This window comes from Ornithorhynchus anatinus, chromosome 5, assembly GCF_004115215.2.
Source record: "Ornithorhynchus anatinus isolate Pmale09 chromosome 5, mOrnAna1.pri.v4, whole genome shotgun sequence".
Lineage (NCBI taxonomy): Eukaryota > Metazoa > Chordata > Mammalia > Monotremata > Ornithorhynchidae > Ornithorhynchus > Ornithorhynchus anatinus.
Genome location: NC_041732.1, coordinates 88,215,317 through 88,232,974, shown reverse-complemented (window position 1 = coordinate 88,232,974; position 17,658 = coordinate 88,215,317). Strand labels below are relative to the sequence as shown.

Genomic DNA, 17,658 nt, shown 5'->3' with positions numbered 1-17,658 from the left:
CCCTCCCTATGCTCTTCCCCCTTCCCCTCCCCAAGCACTTGTGCATATTTGTACATATTATTTATTACTCTATTTTATTAATGATGTGTATATATGATAATAATAATGATAATGGTATTTTTTAAGCACTTACTATGTGCCAAGCACTGTTCTAAACACTAGGGTAACTACAATGTAATCAGGTTGGAAAAATCCCTGTCCCACATGGAGCTCACAGTCTCAATCCCCATTTTACAGATGAGGTAACTGAGGCATAGAGAAGTTAAGTGACTTGCCCAAGGTCACACAGCAGACAAGTGGCAGAGATGGAAATAGAACCCATGACCTCGAACTCCCAAGCCCAGGCTCTTGCCACTAGGCCATGCTGCTTCTCCATCTATGATTCTATTTATCTTGAATTTATTGACACCTGACTACTTGTTTTGTTTTGTTGTCTGTCTCCCCTGTTTAGACTGTGAGCCCATTGTTGGGTAGGCATTGTCTCTATCTTTTGCCAAATTATACATTCCAAGTGCTTAGTACAGTGCTCTGCAGATAGTAAGCCCTCAATAAATACGACTGAATGAATGAATGAATGAATGAGCTACATGTGGTTATTCTTGGAACCAAATGTGACTCTGGAAGATAGAGCCCCTCCCACACACTCTACTTCATGTGGGTGACATCATTACCTTCAATTCTACATCAGCCAGCTAGACAGGCAAATGGGCTACGGCAGCTGAGACAACCCACCCATCTGAACCAGAAAGGGGCTGTGGGAGGAAACAAGATGGCAGCCACGTTGGATGTCGGGATGAGATTAAGCTTCATCTGTTACCCCATGTTCCTTGAACGCACCACCTGCCCACATCAAGCAGCATCATCACCAGTCACATGAGGCAAGGAAGGAGACCTTCCACCTGCCATGCCCACAAGAGGCTCCCGTGCTGGGCACCAGGCACAGGATAAGGAGCAGTGGGAATGCCAAGTACTAGGGCAGTGGGTGAGTTCAGCCACCTTTCTGGGCACCATGAACATTAATTACAGGCCCCATGTGCACCAGAACTGTAAGCAGATGAGTTAAACTGTGGTGATGAGAATGGCAACAAATAAAGAGGAAGAAAAAAGCCAACCTATCAATGGAAGGTATTCACTGAATGCTTATTGTGTTTATCTACTCTCATCATCTCTCCCCATCTGTCCTCTTCTCCCTCTCACTTGGGAGGTAGAAGTCCTGATCTACCCAAACCTACATCCCCTCCCTGCCTGGTTACTCTTGCTGAGACTAATGGTTGCAGAGGATTTTCTTCAAATTGGTCATGCAGGTAAGGAAGGAGCAGAAACAGGGGTAGGCCTATGGGTAGAAGCTGGGAGCAAGTCCAGTGAGCAAGTAGAAGGGCAACGGTTCAGCAAACTGTGAAGTGAGAAAGGGATGCCCTACCTGTGGGAGTCTTTCAATGCTCAGTTCTTCATCCCCTTCTATTTTCCATCTATGCCCACTCTTTGGAGAATTATTCACTCCCAATTCTTCAACTACTACCTCTACACAGATGATTGCCAAAGCTACACCTCCAGCCCTGAAGTCTCTCTTTCTCTGCACTCTCACATTTCCTCCTCAGGATATCTGTCAGCACTGTTCTAAGCGCTGGGGTAGATACAGAGTAATCAGGTTGTCCCACGTGAAGCTCACAGTTAATCCCCATTTTACAGATGAGGTAACTGAGGCACAGAGAAGTTAAGTGACTCGCCCACAGTCACACAGCTGACAAGTGGCAGAGCCGGGAGTCGAACCCATGACCCATGACCCATGACTCCGAAGCCCGGGCTCTTTCCACTGAGCCACGCTGCTTCCCTGTGATACAAGATAAATCGTATTTATCTCTTCTTGGCTGTCCCACCGACACCTCAAAATTAACATGCTCAAAACAGAACTCATCTTCTCACCTGATCCCTGCTCTCCCACTGACTTTCCCATCACTGTAGACAGCACCACCATCCTTCCTATCCCTTGTTGATATCCTCAACTCAGCTCTCTCATTCAACACACATATTCAATGTCACCAAAGCCTGTCAGTTCCACCTTCATGACACTGTGGGAATCCGCCATCTTTTCCATCCAAATTGTTATTATGCTGATCCGGGCCCATATAGCATATCCCACCTTGACTAGTGCATCAGTCTCCTTGTTGTGACCTCTCTGTTTCTACCCTCTCCCAGTTCATTCCAAACATCACTTTGCTGCCTAAGTTATTTTTCTAAATAAATGTTAAATACATGTTTACATTTCCCCACTCCTCAAGAACCTCCGGTAGATGGATAACCACTGTTCATCCACCTCTACATAAAAAAAAAAAACAAAACACCTTACCCTTGACTTTAAACCTTAACCTCTCCTTCCTACCTTGCTGAATTCTTATTATAACCAGCACCCTCACTTTGCTCCTCTAATGTCAACCTACTCACTTTACCTAAATCTTCTCTATCTCACTGTTAACCCCTTGCCCATAACTTCTCTCTGGCTTGGAACTTCCTCCCACTTCATGTATGACAGACCATCACCCTCTCCACCTTCCCAACTTTACTAAAATTACATCTTCTCCAAGAGGCCTTCCCCAGCTAAACCCTCATTTCCTCTTCCCCCTCTCTCTTCTGTGTCACTTGGCTCTGTACTCCTTAAAAACTTGATATTCACTCCACCCTCAATCCCACAAACCAATGTGCATATCCATAATTTGTGAGTCTTACTCCCCCTCTAGGCTATAAACTACTTGTGGGCAGTGATTATGTCCTCCGACTCTTGTAGTTTACTCTCTCAAGCACTTAGTACAGTGTTCTGCACACATTAAGTGCTTAATAAATGAGACTGATTGATTGAGAAACCTATTGCCGATTCCCTCTTCTGGGTCTCCCTATTTGTCAACTTACTATCCCTTCCTTCTCTTCACTTTTCTCTTTCTGTTCCCTCGCCTTCTCTCTTTTTCTTGGCTATACCTTAATGCCAAGATAATGGTGCTATAAAGCAGCACATGCTATTCATGAGAGAGAAAGACATCATGTGCCACATGGGGGTTCGTAAATGCTTTTGCCCTTTGCCTATTACCCACTAGAAGGTTTTCTTTTGTTTGACTCTTCTGCAAGGAAGGGTTTTTCAGCAGTGCTAAGATTATTTCTTTGTATTTAAGCATGCATCACCTTTTTTAATATAACTATTCCTTCTTGAGTCTCATTATCAATAATGATGTCGAAAGCGTGGGAACCATCTTCTTCAATGAGGTAGATGACTTCTGCATTCTCGCCTATATCGCTGTCATCTGCCATGACCACGCCTATGGATGTTCCGATGGCCGCAGATTCGGAAACTGTCATGTGGTAGAGCTCTGAAAGAAAGGTCCAGGAGACACTGTACATTATCTCTTTGTTGAAAGAACACTATATTCTACTTGGTAGTGTTTTTCCCCTCTTAAACTTTTATTTCTAACATATAACACTCTAAGTGGGATGCATTCATAAATGCAAATGTCTTCCACAATGCATTTTTCATTTTATCCTAATACTGATAATAATTCTACTATTACTACTACTACTATTGATACTAAATAATTGTGGTATTTGATAAATGCTTATTATGTGCCAAGCACTGTACTAAAGTACTGGGTTAGATACGAGATAATCAGGTTGGACATGGGATTCACAATGTCAGGAATGAGGAAGAAAAGTCAGTCAATCAATCACATTTATTGAGCGCTTACTGTGTGCAGAACTCTGAGCTAGGTGTTCGGGAGAGTATGATGTAACAATAACAATGTAACAGACACATTTCTTGCCCACAGCGAGCTTACAATTTTATAGATGGAAACTGATGCATAAGGAAGTTAAGTGACTTGCCCAAGGCCACAGAGCAGGTAATTGGCAGATCTGAGATCAGATCCCAGTTTTTATAGATCCTAAGCCTGTGCTCTTGCCACTAACCCACTGATTCTCCCTTCTTTCTTTTTCTCTTGAAATCAGATTAGCTGATAAATCACAACCCTGATATTTCTAGCAATATCTAAATTTTGATAAAGGGGGCTGGAGAAAAGAGGGAAAAAAGGTATCATATCTATTCTGACAAACTCGGTAACAGCATCTCAGCTGCCATCAGTCTTAAACAAATGTTACTGACTTTTAAAATTAAAAATAGATCTCTTTGGAATTTCAGGTCAGGTTGAAAAGAATTCTAACATGCCTACTCCATTCTAAGAGTTGAATAGCCCCTTCTTAATTGGGGCAGGGAAAGGGGAATAAGTGTGGGGAGGTTTGAAAAGCAGCGTGGTCTAGTGGGTAGAACTTCAGACCGAGAGTTAAAAAGACCTGCGTTCTAATTCTGGCTCTGCCACTTGTCTGCTGTGTGACCTTGGGCAAGTCACTTCACTTCTCTGTGCCTCAGTTCCCTCATCTGACAATGGGGAATAAGACTGTGAGCCCTATGTGGGACAGGGACTGGATTCTATCTATGCAAGTGCTTAGAACAGTGCCTGCCATAAAGAAAGCGTTTAGCAAAACCACAGTTATTATCATTATTATTTGATGGAGGCTAGCTGGTTTCGAAGCCATCTGTTGAAAAAAGCACCTGTTTGCTCTACCACAGCAATCCAACAGCATATTTCCTTTGGGAGTGTTTGCCAGAAAGATAAATATTTACACTTGAATTTAACATTTGGATTGGAAATGCGACCTAATGAACCTGATGTTAACTGAACAATTCACTTCATCTATCAATGGAGACACAACTACCAAAAAACACCAGTGAGACATTATTTTGTACCTCAAAGTAGCAAAAGACAATGGCATAGTTCTGGTGGTTGTTTACGAGTTTTGAAGTGTTCCTAAGTGCCTAATTCGCTACCAGAAATATATTTCAACAACAGGGGAACTTGGCTACTTACAGTAAGTATTTAAACTTGGAACACTGATGCGTGACAACATAAGGTGAAATTTTCTAGACATTTAGCACATGTTTTTGATGTTAGACTGACAATTCCTGGTTTGAGACTAGATGTATAAGATGCATAAGGTCAGACTGCATTAAATTTGGTGTTTCATTTATTTTAATTAATATGCAGACCAAACTACCACTTACTTTGTTGAAATAAAGGCATATTGTCATTGACATCAGACAGGTTAATGATGACAGTTGTTGTACCAGAAAGTCCTCCCATTTGGCCAACCATATCTTTCGCCTGAATGATCACCAAGTACTGATCTTTGGTTTCTCGGTCCATTTGGGATGAAATCCGGATGACCCCTGGAAGGTAGAGTTGTCTTTCCATTAATGACCCATTGTGCTTCCCAGTTTTACCTCTCGATAAGTATAGCATTCCACAGATTTGGGTAGTGACTGACATTTTAAATCAATAATTAGGAACCTGAACGAAAATGAAAGAACATGAGTTTCCTCTTGAGACTCAAGAGAGTTCTTGATGGGAAGTGGAAACTGGTACCTTGCCTAAGGTTGAATAGACCCCAGGAAAAAAGCAGGGATTTGCTCCTGGAGAATGGATACAGGTGGATAGGGAAAAAAATATATATATATCATGTGTTCATGGACACTGGCTTCTTTTTGGTCCCTGCCCAGAATGCATTTCTCAACAGAAACTCCTCAGCACCTTCTTTAAGGCACTAAATCAGTCCTCCCCCTCCTACCTACCCTTACACCTCTTCCACCTGAACCCAGCCTACACAATTTGCTCCTTAACCCTGATCTACTCACTGTACCTCAATCTCAAGTCTCTCACCATCAACCCTTTGTCCACATCCTTCATCATGCCTGGAAGTTACTCCCCCTTCATAGCCAACAGACTAACATTCTCCTCATCTTCAAAGACCTACTAAAATCATATCTTTTCCACGAAGCCTTTCCTGACTAATGTCTCAATTCCTCACCATAGTCACCCTGCTTTCTGCACTGCCTATGCATTTAGATCTCTTTTCCCTGAGCAATTTGATACTCACCGCACCTTCACCCCCAATCACTTATATACATACCCATTTATACATATATGTATCTATATATACATGTTTCCTCCAGTGCTGTAATTAATTTTAATCTCTGTCTCCTCAACTAGATTGAGGACAAGGATCGTGTCTACTAACTCTGTTATACACTCCTAAGCACTCAGTCAGTGCTCTGCATACAGTAAACACTCAATAAATACAATTGATTGATTAATTAAAAGATGTCCATGAAATTTAATGAAATCCTTATGGACCTTGTGGCACCAGACCCATTGCCCATTCAGGGTTCAAATGGTTTGGATTTCTTGAACCTAGTTACAAAGCCAACCTTCATCTTCTGCTTTGCTGCCTCAGTTGGGCCCTTCTAAATCAATAATAATGATAATGATGGCATTTTCTAAGTGCTTACTATGTGCCAGGCACTGTACTCAGCAATGGGGTGGAAAGAAGCAAATCAGGTGGGTCCCTGTTTCTGGTGCCTCACTTGCTCCTCTGTCTTGACTGACTGCTGTAGTCTAAGGGCATTTTCAGCAATGGAGGAGATAGAAGCCTGATAATATCAAGTGGAACGTGAAGGTGAGCAGGGATCTATATCCTGGGGCTCTGTTTTTAGGTTATGGCCTATTTTCTACAGAAACCAAGGCAAGTTGGTTCCAGGATAGGTTTTTCCCAGCAATCAAAGAAAGCCTTATCTTTCTGTACCATGAAAAGCAAAACAAGACAAAAAGTCTGTCGTAAAATAGTAAGCGTTTGGCCTTTTATTGGAGCAAAGCAGAGAGTCTGTCTTTGAAAAATATATGGTACTTAACCTCTCTGGATCCTAGGCTATTTAATGGAAAAGTGGATTTAACAATACTCAACTAGTTCCCAGAGCACCAAACCTCTATACTGCCAAGTAATCTTCTTTTAATCTGAAAAAAAAGCAGTCTTTACAACACATAGATTAAACTCCATGTTTGCTTTCTGAATTAAAAATTCAATTTGGACCTGTTTTTTTTTCTTCTTTTGAATAAAATCCATTTCCTTTTGCCAATGATATAAAATTATTCCACCGAGACAATGATGCTCGGGAAGTGGTTGCATTCAATAAAGATTGTTCCTTTTGTTTATCCACATGCTTATTGTGAAAGCTCTTGAATTTGATTTAGCGATACCTGTGGTTGGCTCCACAGAAAAATATGGCTGCCCGTGAAGTATACTGTACAGGAGACGAGCGCTATTGCCGTATGATGGGTCATCGTCGTCTCTGGCTGTCACCTGGATGACTGACGTTCCTGAAGAGACGATACGAGAAGATATTCACTTAGCGGTGAAACACATTCTTTATAGCACAATGTAACTTTCGCACCATTATTCTCTCCTCCCTGTGGCACCTTGACACTCTTGAACATCTAGGGAGCAGGTAGCTGTTGTCTTCCTGCTAAAATTCTGTCCCAAATAACAGCCTCGTGAGAAGAATGAAAAAATATTGCTTTTGACATTAATATTAGTTCTGAAAGAAGGGGCTACTGAGGTTAGAGTGGACACAAATCTCTCTCATTGGATTGCTAAACAGAAGATGCTTTCTTGCTTCAATGTCTAGCAGAAATAGCAAGTTCTCAAAGTTAGAAATAAAATCTAAACACGTTGAACAAAACTAATTGAATACGAAACAGAAGAATTAGATTAGTCTGTAAACATCTTGAGAGCAAGGATCATGTCTTTATATTTGGATATGCCCCCCTCGACTTTGGTACATTGTTTTGAATTCAGATGATATGGCCTATAATCAGTGGTAAATATTGAGTGATTGCTACCATTATTTTGTAGATGGTGAAGTAAGTCAAGGGATAGGTACCACATACAATCTCCCCCTGCATATTCTTTCCCAGCACTTAGTACAGTATTCTGCATTCAATAAGTGCCTATTTACAGGTCTATTATTATGCACTTGATCCTGTACTAGGCAAAGGGACAATGATAGAGTAAATAGGTACAATCCCCCCTCTCAGTGAGTTTACAATTGATACCGTTGTTATGGGAACAGATAGTGGGACTTTTATTTTCCCTGTTAATCCTTGGTGTCTAATACTGAAGGCTAGGCTCACACTGCTCGAAATCATCTCTGGGAACAACTGGGATTCCATCAGAGGATAAAAACCTGACTTTATTGACAAACTGAGCCTGTGAGGGGTAAACATAGGCTCAGTGGAAAGACTAAAATATGTTCTTATATGTTTCTTGGGGGCATACCCAGGACCAGCTCCTTTTTCATTCAAACCAAATGGTCAATCCTACCACTGATTTGAGAAATGGCTATAAGCCATTGATTCAGTACATGAAATGTGCCATTTTGAGCTGCTGGTTACACAATAATGATAATAACAACTGTGGTATTTGATAAGTGCTTACTTCGTGCCAGGGACTGTATTAAGCACTGAGATGGACACAGAGTCAGACACAGTCCCTGTCCCATGTGGGGTTCACAGTCTCAATCCCCATTTTTCAGATGAAGTAACTGAAGAACAGAGAAGTGAACTGACTCGCCCAAGGTTACACAACAGACAATTGGTGGAGCTGGGATTAGCCCCATGACCTTCTAACTCCCAGGCCTATGCTCTATCCATTACAGCATGATGCTTCTCATCCTCTTGTAGACCTTGTGATTGGCCCAAAAAGTTGAATCAATCCATCAGTAGTTGTTTCTCTCACTCTGTTGCCATCCTTCTTGCCTCTTGGGACCTTCCAGTAGACTAGCCAAGATGGCTGTAAGGTGGGAAAACAGCCCAATAGGCTGTCTGTCCATGTGCAGCTGTGATGTCATTAGGACTCCCAGGGGACTGCTGAAGCACAGCTGTGTATGACCTAAGATGATATCCTATGGCCAACTTTCTTGCCTGCAACACCCTCTCTTAGGACATGAGTGTTTGCTGCCAAGAGTTAGATGTTTTGCAGATCCTACAATATGTCTTGTCCTTTTCATATGAGGCTTCTGAAACATAAGCCTGTGAGTGTTTATACTAAGCTCCTAGTCCAGTGCTCTGCAAACAGTAAGCACTCTATAAATGTCATTTGTTAATTTAAATGGGACAGGGTGAGTACCACAGTGAGGTAAGAGACTAGAGTAGACCCAAGGCATGATAAAGATAGTGTGGAAATCACACACACACACACACACACACACACACACACACACACACACACACACACCCATTTATGTAGATTGAGAACATGATTCTGATCTTTTGGGACTTGTTTAAATCAATAGGCTAAGAGCCCTTGAATCTGTCATAGTGAAGCTCCCATACCCTGTCACACAGCAGGGAATAAATTTAAATAAATAAATAAATAAATAAATAAATAAATAAATAAATAAATAAATAAATCAATCAATCAATCAATCAATCAATCACAATTTATTTATTTCAATGTCTGTCTTTCCCTCTAGACTGTAAGTTCATTGTGGCTAGGGAAAGTGTCTGTTATATTGTTGTGTTGTAGTCTCCCAAGGACTGAGAACAGTACTCTGCAATCAGTAAACTTCAATAAATATGATTGATTAATTGATATATATATCAATAATATCAATATATATATATCTATATATATACTGGAGGGTTGGTGGTGGGAGGAGTCAAAAAAGGGAGCAATTCAGGGTGATGCAGAAGGGAGTGAGAGAAAAGGAATTGAGAGCTTAGTCAGGGAAGGCCTCTTGGAGGTGATGTGTTTTCAATAAGGCTTTGAAGGCAGGGAGAGTGTCTATCAGATATGAAGAGGGAGGATGTTCCAGGCCAGAGGCAGGACTTGGGTGAGAGGTCAGTGATGAGTCAGATGAGGTGAATAGGTTGGAATTTGAGGAGTGAAATGTGTGGGCAAGGTTTTAATAGGAGGGTAGCAAGGTGAGGGAGTAGCTAAATGCTTTAAAGCAGATGATAAGCATTCACACTGTTACTACACTGACTCAAGCCCTTATTTTATCCTGCCTTGATTACTGCATCTTCTCCCTTGCTGATCTCTCCTCCTCATGTCTCCCCCTACTCCAGGCCACACTTCACTCGGCTGCATGGATCATTTTTCTAAAAAAAGTTCAATCCCTGTCTCCATACTCCTCAAGAACCTCCAGTGCATCAAACAAAACTCCTTACCATCGACTTTTACAGCATTGAATAAGCTTTCTCCCACACACACCTTACCTCTCTGATCGCCTATTACAGCCAAGCCTGCACACTTCCCTCTTCTAGCAACAGCTTATTCACCATACCCTGATCTCATATATCTCATTGCTTTCCTTTTCCCACATACTCTAACCTGGAACTCTCTCCTCCTCCATATATGATGCCAGCCCAACACTGTCCTCATCTTCAGAGCCTTATTAAAGTCACGCATATGCCCACCAAGAGGTCTTCCCCAGTCAAGCCCTCTTTCCCCCGGCTCTCTCTCCCTTTGGAATGTCTACACAGTTGGATCTGTGATCTTTAGGCATTTGAAATTTGTCCCACCCTCAGCCCTACAGCACTCACGTACTCATCTAAAAATTATACATTATAAATTATTAATATGTACTAATGTCTATCTCCCCCTCTAGACTGTAAACTTGTTGTGGACAAGAACAAGCCTACTAACTCTATTAGTATTAAATGCATAGAGTGGTGCTCTGCACTCAGTAAGCACTCAATAAATAATAATGATGATGTGATGATGATGATAATGATGATGGTGATGCTGATGATGATGATGATGAATCAATCAGCAGATGGGGTTAGTGCCACTGGACTTCAGTCCCCAGACTACCCAAAACACTATGAAAAGCTTCTTTCTGGCTTTACAATCTGCCTGCAGATCCTAGGTTATCACCATCAAGCCTCCTTCTTCTGCTCTAGTCAGACTTGTACCAACCACTGGCTGTGCACTATTTTTACAACACTATTTGTATCAATCCCTAGAGTTGATCCATGCTTGATCTCAATTTTGAATCATCTCCAGCAGCTGCTTGACCTAGTTACCATTTGTGCTGAACGAATTTTGGTCTTTTCTCTAGGCAAAACCGAGAATCTCAGCAGACGCAAGGTCTACAGAGTTCTAAAAAACAACCATGCAGTTTCCAGATGTGTGCTGACAGCCAGAACTTGCTTTATCACAGCAAGACCCATGCTCTGTCATTTTACCACCTTCTCCAGTATTTTTCTTCCATTTTTAAATAATAATAACAATTGGGATATTTGTTAAGTGTTTACTGTGTGCCAAGCTTTGTTCTAAGTGGCGATAATCGGGTTGAATACAGTCCCTGTCCCACATGGGGTTCACAGTCTTAATCTCTATTTTACAGATGAGGGAACTGAGGCATAGAGAAATATGCCTCTCATATTTCAATATGTGCAGCCAATACCAGCAGCCAATACCAGGGTAGCACCACTCCTCATCTTCCTCCTATATGTAACACCACCACCCAGCCCAGTCCCAGCCACTGGACCAGAAATCTTTTGAATGGGACTTACAGTGTAATTTTCATTTACCTGTAGTTCTCAGCCATCATGGCAAGTCTGATCTGGCGGCAGTACCCCAAATTTACATATAGGTCTATGGGAAAATCTACCTCAGGATAAACCCATTGTTGCTATTGTTCTAATTTTGAAGAAGATAATTCAGCTTCATCATGGGGTAAACCCATAATTTTTTTTATAGCTTACTCCTACTGTTGTTTTGGCCCAACTGTTGCCTGTTCTACTTATTCCAGTGTTCACTTTCATCATGATTTATGATATATAGGACCATCTTTCTGATTTTCCTCTTGTGTATCATATGAAGTATTTTACTGGAGCACCACTGAGGAAGAAGCCAGCAAATACTACAGCATCAATGGGCAATTTAAGAACTGCAGAGATCCAAAAAATAAACTGTTAATGAGCAATGTAACTAACACACACAACAAGGCATTGGTAGGGCATCTTTGAGACTTCTAATGAGATTTTTCCGCTCAAAAGTGAGAGCAGAATCAATGCACTGACATGATTTTCTGAGAGCCTGTTATAGCTTAGAAACAAATGGGCAGGTTTCCCATGACTCCATCAACAAGATGCCCTGCACAGGAAATCTTATTTAGTAAGATCATTGTATAAAATGGTTATTTTTATTTCCCTTCGTTCTACCCAAGTATTTATTAATAAACAGGTCTTTACTCCTTCAGGCACACATGATGCAGGTTGCTTGCACATTCTGAAGCTAGACACCAAGCACTTTTACTCAATTACTTTATTTGATAATTTAGGTGTGTGGGCTCTGATCATTTTGTCACTGGTAATCAATGCATATGAGCAGAGTGTTTCCTCTCTTTGGGCATTTGAGAAAATAAGCTTCCTATAGAATGTAAGCTTGTTGTGAGCAGGGAACATGTTTAACAATTCTGTTACATCATACTCTTCCAAGGCCTTAGTACAGTACTCTGCACACATTAAGTACTCAAAAAATATGACCGATGGATTATTTTCTCTGATGTAAACATCCATAATTTATGAAGAACTTAAAAAGCAAAATATTCCTCCTATTATATAGGAGAGATGCAAATTGGAAAGAAGTGTGTCCTTGTAGGAAAACTTCTGCTGAACATTCTTTGTAATAGGAACCCAAGGTGGGGATAATTACTGTTAACAGGTGACGATCTGAGAACCAGAGGAATAAAGCTCTTGATTATAATAATTAATAAATAACTACGGTATTTGTTAAGAGCTTACTATGTGCCAAGCAATGTTCTAAGTACTGGGGGCAATGGAAGGTAATCAGGTTGTCCCATGTGGGCTCACAGTCTTAATCTTAATCTCATTTCACAGATGATGGTAACTGAGGCACAGAGAAGTTAAGTGGCTTGCCAAGGTCACACAGCAGACAAGTGGCAGACCTGGGGTTAGAACCAACCTCCTTTGACTTCCAACCCAGTGCTCTTTCCCTTAAACCACGCTGGTAAACTCTAGACTATAAAGCTTATTATAGGGCTCAGCCCATAGTAAGCACTCAATAAATACTACTGATTAATTAGCTTGGGTACATCCTACCTGACTGGATTATCAATCAATGAGTCAGTGTAATTTTTTGACTGCTTACTTTGTGCCAATGACTTTACTAAGCACCTCAGGGACTTAAATACATGTGTTAGACATAATCTCTACACTAAGAGAGTGAACAGTCTAACACACTGAATTCTAAGAAGCCATCTTTCTAATTACCCAACATTTTTGTTATAAAGGTCTCTTCGTGAGTGGTGTTTGTGCTAGGAGCTGCTTAGTCTCCTCAGAATCACAGACGGGAGTTCAACACTTGCTACTTTCCTTGTCTGTAACAGTTTCTCCTTATCTGTTACCCTCCTGATATTCAGGTCCACTGTGTCATAAGGGAATAATGCTGGAAAAGCTGCTCAGAATAAAGGTACTATTCAAATTCAAAGTGGTATGATAATTAATAGGAAAATGTCCATTCAGTGTATGGATAATGATTGCAGCTCTCTGGGTCTATGCCTCTGGCTCCCTGCTATGTCTGATTCTATCTCTTTCTTTTTCTGCCTTATTCTTTGTGTTTACGCATTTCTGCCACTGTGACTCTGACTCCTATTAAGCATTATTACACTTAATGAGCTTGCTTCTCTCCCACTAGAAGTGTCTCCCCTTTCCCGTCCCAGAGGCTCATGGACTGAGGGGGTGGACAGAGATTTGGGTGCTGCTTCTCCAACTATAGCTAGAAAGAGGGTATTTAGCTGCTTCTTGCCTCTCTAAGGGCATTACCCTGGCAAGCCTGGACTGCTCCCTCTGGCCCCAACTCCTAATAACTCTGCCAATCCATTGACCAATCAACCAGTGCACTGTACTAAATCCTTGGGAGAGTATAAATTGACAGAGTTGGTAGACATGTCCCATGCCCATTAGGAGTGATCATTCATAACAGAACAATCCTATTTATTTCATATTGAATACATGCATAGCACTGTGCGAATACATGCATAGCACTGTGCTGGACATTTGGAAGAGTACACTTAGTGGTCTATTTAGCCCTCAAAAAGCAGACAATCTAGCCAGACAAAACAGGAAGAAAAGTCATTCACAGATGGGATGAAGAAGGTCATATGTCATGGTCAGGCAAGCAGGATAGTGTGGAGTCTGTGTTTCCGATCATGGATAAATGTGGGATCCTCTTGGATGCAAGCTCCTCGAGGGCCCTTGTGCTCTTTTGGTATGCTCCATAAGTGTCTAACAAAGTGCTTTGCACACAGTAGGTGCCAAATCAATACTGATCAAGTTGAGCAATCAATCAGTCAATTGTAGCTAGTCAGTATCTCTGAGCAGTGGAGCAGTCTACTAAGTACTTGTAAGATCACAGTTTCACGTTATTAAGCCAGTTTTAAAGTGCAGAGGCTATGGTAGAATAAGGGTCATTATTTTTACTTAAAATAATGACTAATGATAACTGTGGTATTGATGTGTTTACTATGTGCCAGGCATTATACTAAGCGTTGGGGTGGATGCAAGCAAATCAGTTTGGACACAGTTCCCTGTCCCATATGTAGAGTCTCAAACTCCATTTTACATATGAAGTCACTGAGGTCTGGAAAAACGAATGACTTTCCCAGGTCACAAAGCAGACATCGGGCACAGCGGGGATTAGAACCTATGACCTTCTGACTCCCAGACCTGTGCTCTACTGACTAGGCAACACTGCTTCTTAAAGGAACATATTGGGCCAAATGATTGTTCACTTAACTGCCATTTACTATGTTGGCTCTGCTGATGATCCATTGGGAAGAGCACTGGGAATCAGGAGATCTGGTGAGTCCTGGTTCTTACTGTAATGGGCAAATGTGGCCAACACCTCCACAATCATACTTTCTTGATGCACTTTGTGATCCAGTGGGAATATGACTGGAGGGATGGGAGTGGGATTAGCACAGTGCAAGCCACTGTCACCATGAGAAGCAGCAGGGCCTAGTGGAAAGGACACAGGCCTGGGAGTCAGAGAACCTGGGTTCTAATTCCAGCTCCACCGCTTTCCCGCTCTGTGACCTAGGAAAAATTCTAACTTCTCAGTGCCTCAGTTCCCGCCTCTGTAAAATGGGAATTCAATAACTAACCTCCCTTCTACTTAGAATGAGTGTTCCATCTGGGACCAGATTGTCTTGTATCTATCTCATAGTAAGGACTTAACAATTGCCAGAATATTACAATTATTAACCAATTCTTCTGTGCTGATTCTTTTTCCTGAAGTCTCAAGATTGGGATTTATGCATCCATCCTGAGAGGAGGTTCTATCAGACTCCATTATTACTTGGATTTAAATGCCCACGGTAGTTCTAAACAGTGGGATTTATTCAAAAGAATTAGTTAGAGAAGAAGTGTGGCCTAGTGGAAGAACACAACCCTGTAAGCCAGAGGACCTGGTTTTTAATCCAGGTTCTTCCAGAGTCTGCTGGGTGACCTTGGGCAAGTCACTTAACTGCTCTGGGCCTCAATTCTTTCATCAGTAAAATAGGGATTAAGACTGTGAGCCCCTTGTGAGACATGGACTGGGTCCAAACTGAATACTCGTCCGCTCAACTGTATATATCTTCATCACCCTATTTATTTTGTTTAATGAGATGTACATCACCCTGATTCTATTTATTTGCAATTGTTTTAATGAGATGTTCTTCCCCTTGACTCTATTTATTGCCATTGTTCTTGTCTGACTGTCTTCCCCGATTAGACTGTAAGCCCATCAAAGGGCAGGGACTGTCTCTATCTGTTGCCGATTTGTACATTCCAAGCGCTTAGTACAGTGCTCTGTAAATAGTAAGCGCTCAATAAATACTATTAAATGAATGAATAGTTTATATCTAGTTCAGCACATAGTACAGTCCTGGCACATAGTATAAATGCTTAGCAAATATCGTTTTAAATAAAAGAAAGAATGGGGCTGCCTGCTGGCAGAGTACCCTTTCCGAGAGTGAAAGTTTCGATGTGACACTAAAAGTTTGAAAGAGTCAGCACTAGCAGCAATAAAATAGAACAGGAGAGATGCACTCAGTCCAAGGAATAAACAAGTCGTTTGCTGATGCATAAAACATGTCATAAAGCAACACAACAATGTTGAGCTCTAGATCCAAACTTAGTTGTGAAATGGGGGAGCCCTAGGGAGCCCCATTCCAAAATAATATTGGTCCCATAGCTCTGAGATTCGGCTTGTGATACCAGAGGCAGTCGGGCTTTACTAAATCTCCTCTCTCCACTTCTGTTTACCGGGCCTAAGGATTTGGTCTCCCTTAAACTTGGGATGACCAATCATTTGGTTTTCCACCCGGAATTTCCGTTTTTGGCTAGCCTGCCCCTAACCTCGTTCTTGTCATTTTTGTGTCCAACTATTTTGCCTGTCTCCTCGAACCACCAATTTCTGCAGCCTGAACCCTGCACTAACTTGGGAGGGGTGCAAAGGGTCTGTATTGGGTAGAGGGTACAGTGCTTTTCCCTAGGAGAATGGATCTAAAATTGCATGAAATTGCATACTTCTGGAAAATAGCACCCTTGATGTAATCAATTACAATGCATGCTGGTCATAACATGTACGATGTCATATGCCTCTCCATGTCCAGCCTTCTGGGGGGAACCAGTGAGGCCCACACTACTCAAACTCTCTCCTGTGAGACTCGACGTTTATTGAACATCAAAGGTTGCCATTCCCAGTGATTCTGACCAATGCTCATTTTAAAGAAATATTCCTGACCATAGGGTTTCCTGATATCACAGGTATGACCATTCCCATTTCACACCTGCCAAAAAGGACTTCCTCAAAAGTAAGTGTACTGAACCAGTATGAAAGTCATTGATTTGAACCTCAGACACTTGAATTGGGCAAACTGGACATATGCTCAAATCCAAAACTGTTTGTGGGTGTTTTTGTGCCAAAATAAGTATTTTGGTGAGTTCTGGAGAAGCTGAACTCTGTTTCATTCCAATCAACCAGAACTGTAGATGAGATTGCTTTCTCTTCCAGGTGAGGGCCTCTTCAATTAACAGCTGATTGCAGGGGGCATCCACTAAACTGTGAACTCCTTGAGGGCAAATCATGTCTACCAATGCTACTGTACTTTCCCAAGAGCTTACCACAGCATTCTGTGAACAGTACACTCTTTGTAAATCCCACAGATTTATTGGCTGTTGGGAATTCTAAGCTGCACCTTCCCCTATTTGCCTTTATGCCTGAACCCTAGACATCATTATCTCTCAGGGTCACCTCCGGAACCTCCCCAAGGTGAGCTACAGGTGATTTAAGGCCGGGAAAGCAACAAATGCTAACTGGCACTGCTCTATCCCACTAGATTGTAAACTCCTTGAGGACAGGGACTGTGTTTGCCAACTACATTGTACTCTCCCAAGTGCTGTGTAGATAGCTTTACACACACTAAGTGCTCAAAAATACTATTGATCGGTGGATTGGCCTGAGGCTTTTTCAAGATACCACACCTAGGGAGAGAGTTCTTGAGACTGGGCATTATTGTTGGCTTCTAGGATATTATGCCTTGCCTGCAAAACATTTCTTGCCAATTCAGAAGTTCCCAGTGACCAATAGGAGTTCTTGTATCTTGAGAAGTCAGACAACCTACTGGATAGAGCACAGAGCTGGGAATCAGAAGGTACTGGGTTCCAATCTCAGCTTCGCCACTTGTCTGCTGCGTGACCTTTGGCAACTCACTTC

At 41.7% G+C, this 17,658-nt stretch overlaps 1 protein-coding gene across 3 annotated transcripts in view; it reads right to left on the bottom strand.

Annotated features, from left to right (window-relative positions):
* The window catches only part of CDH19 (cadherin 19), a 157,346-nt gene that overhangs the window by 60,303 nt on the left and 79,385 nt on the right, over nucleotides 1-17,658 (bottom strand). For all 3 annotated transcript variants that reach the window (XM_029064360.2, XM_029064357.2, XM_029064358.2), the window contains exons 4-6: nucleotides 7,128-7,247; nucleotides 5,099-5,263; nucleotides 3,172-3,356 (exon numbers count right to left, since the gene is read on the bottom strand). In XM_029064360.2, coding sequence (XP_028920193.1) covers nucleotides 3,172-3,356; nucleotides 5,099-5,263; nucleotides 7,128-7,247 — 470 coding nt within the window. The remainder of the gene's footprint in view (nucleotides 1-3,171; nucleotides 3,357-5,098; nucleotides 5,264-7,127; nucleotides 7,248-17,658) is intronic.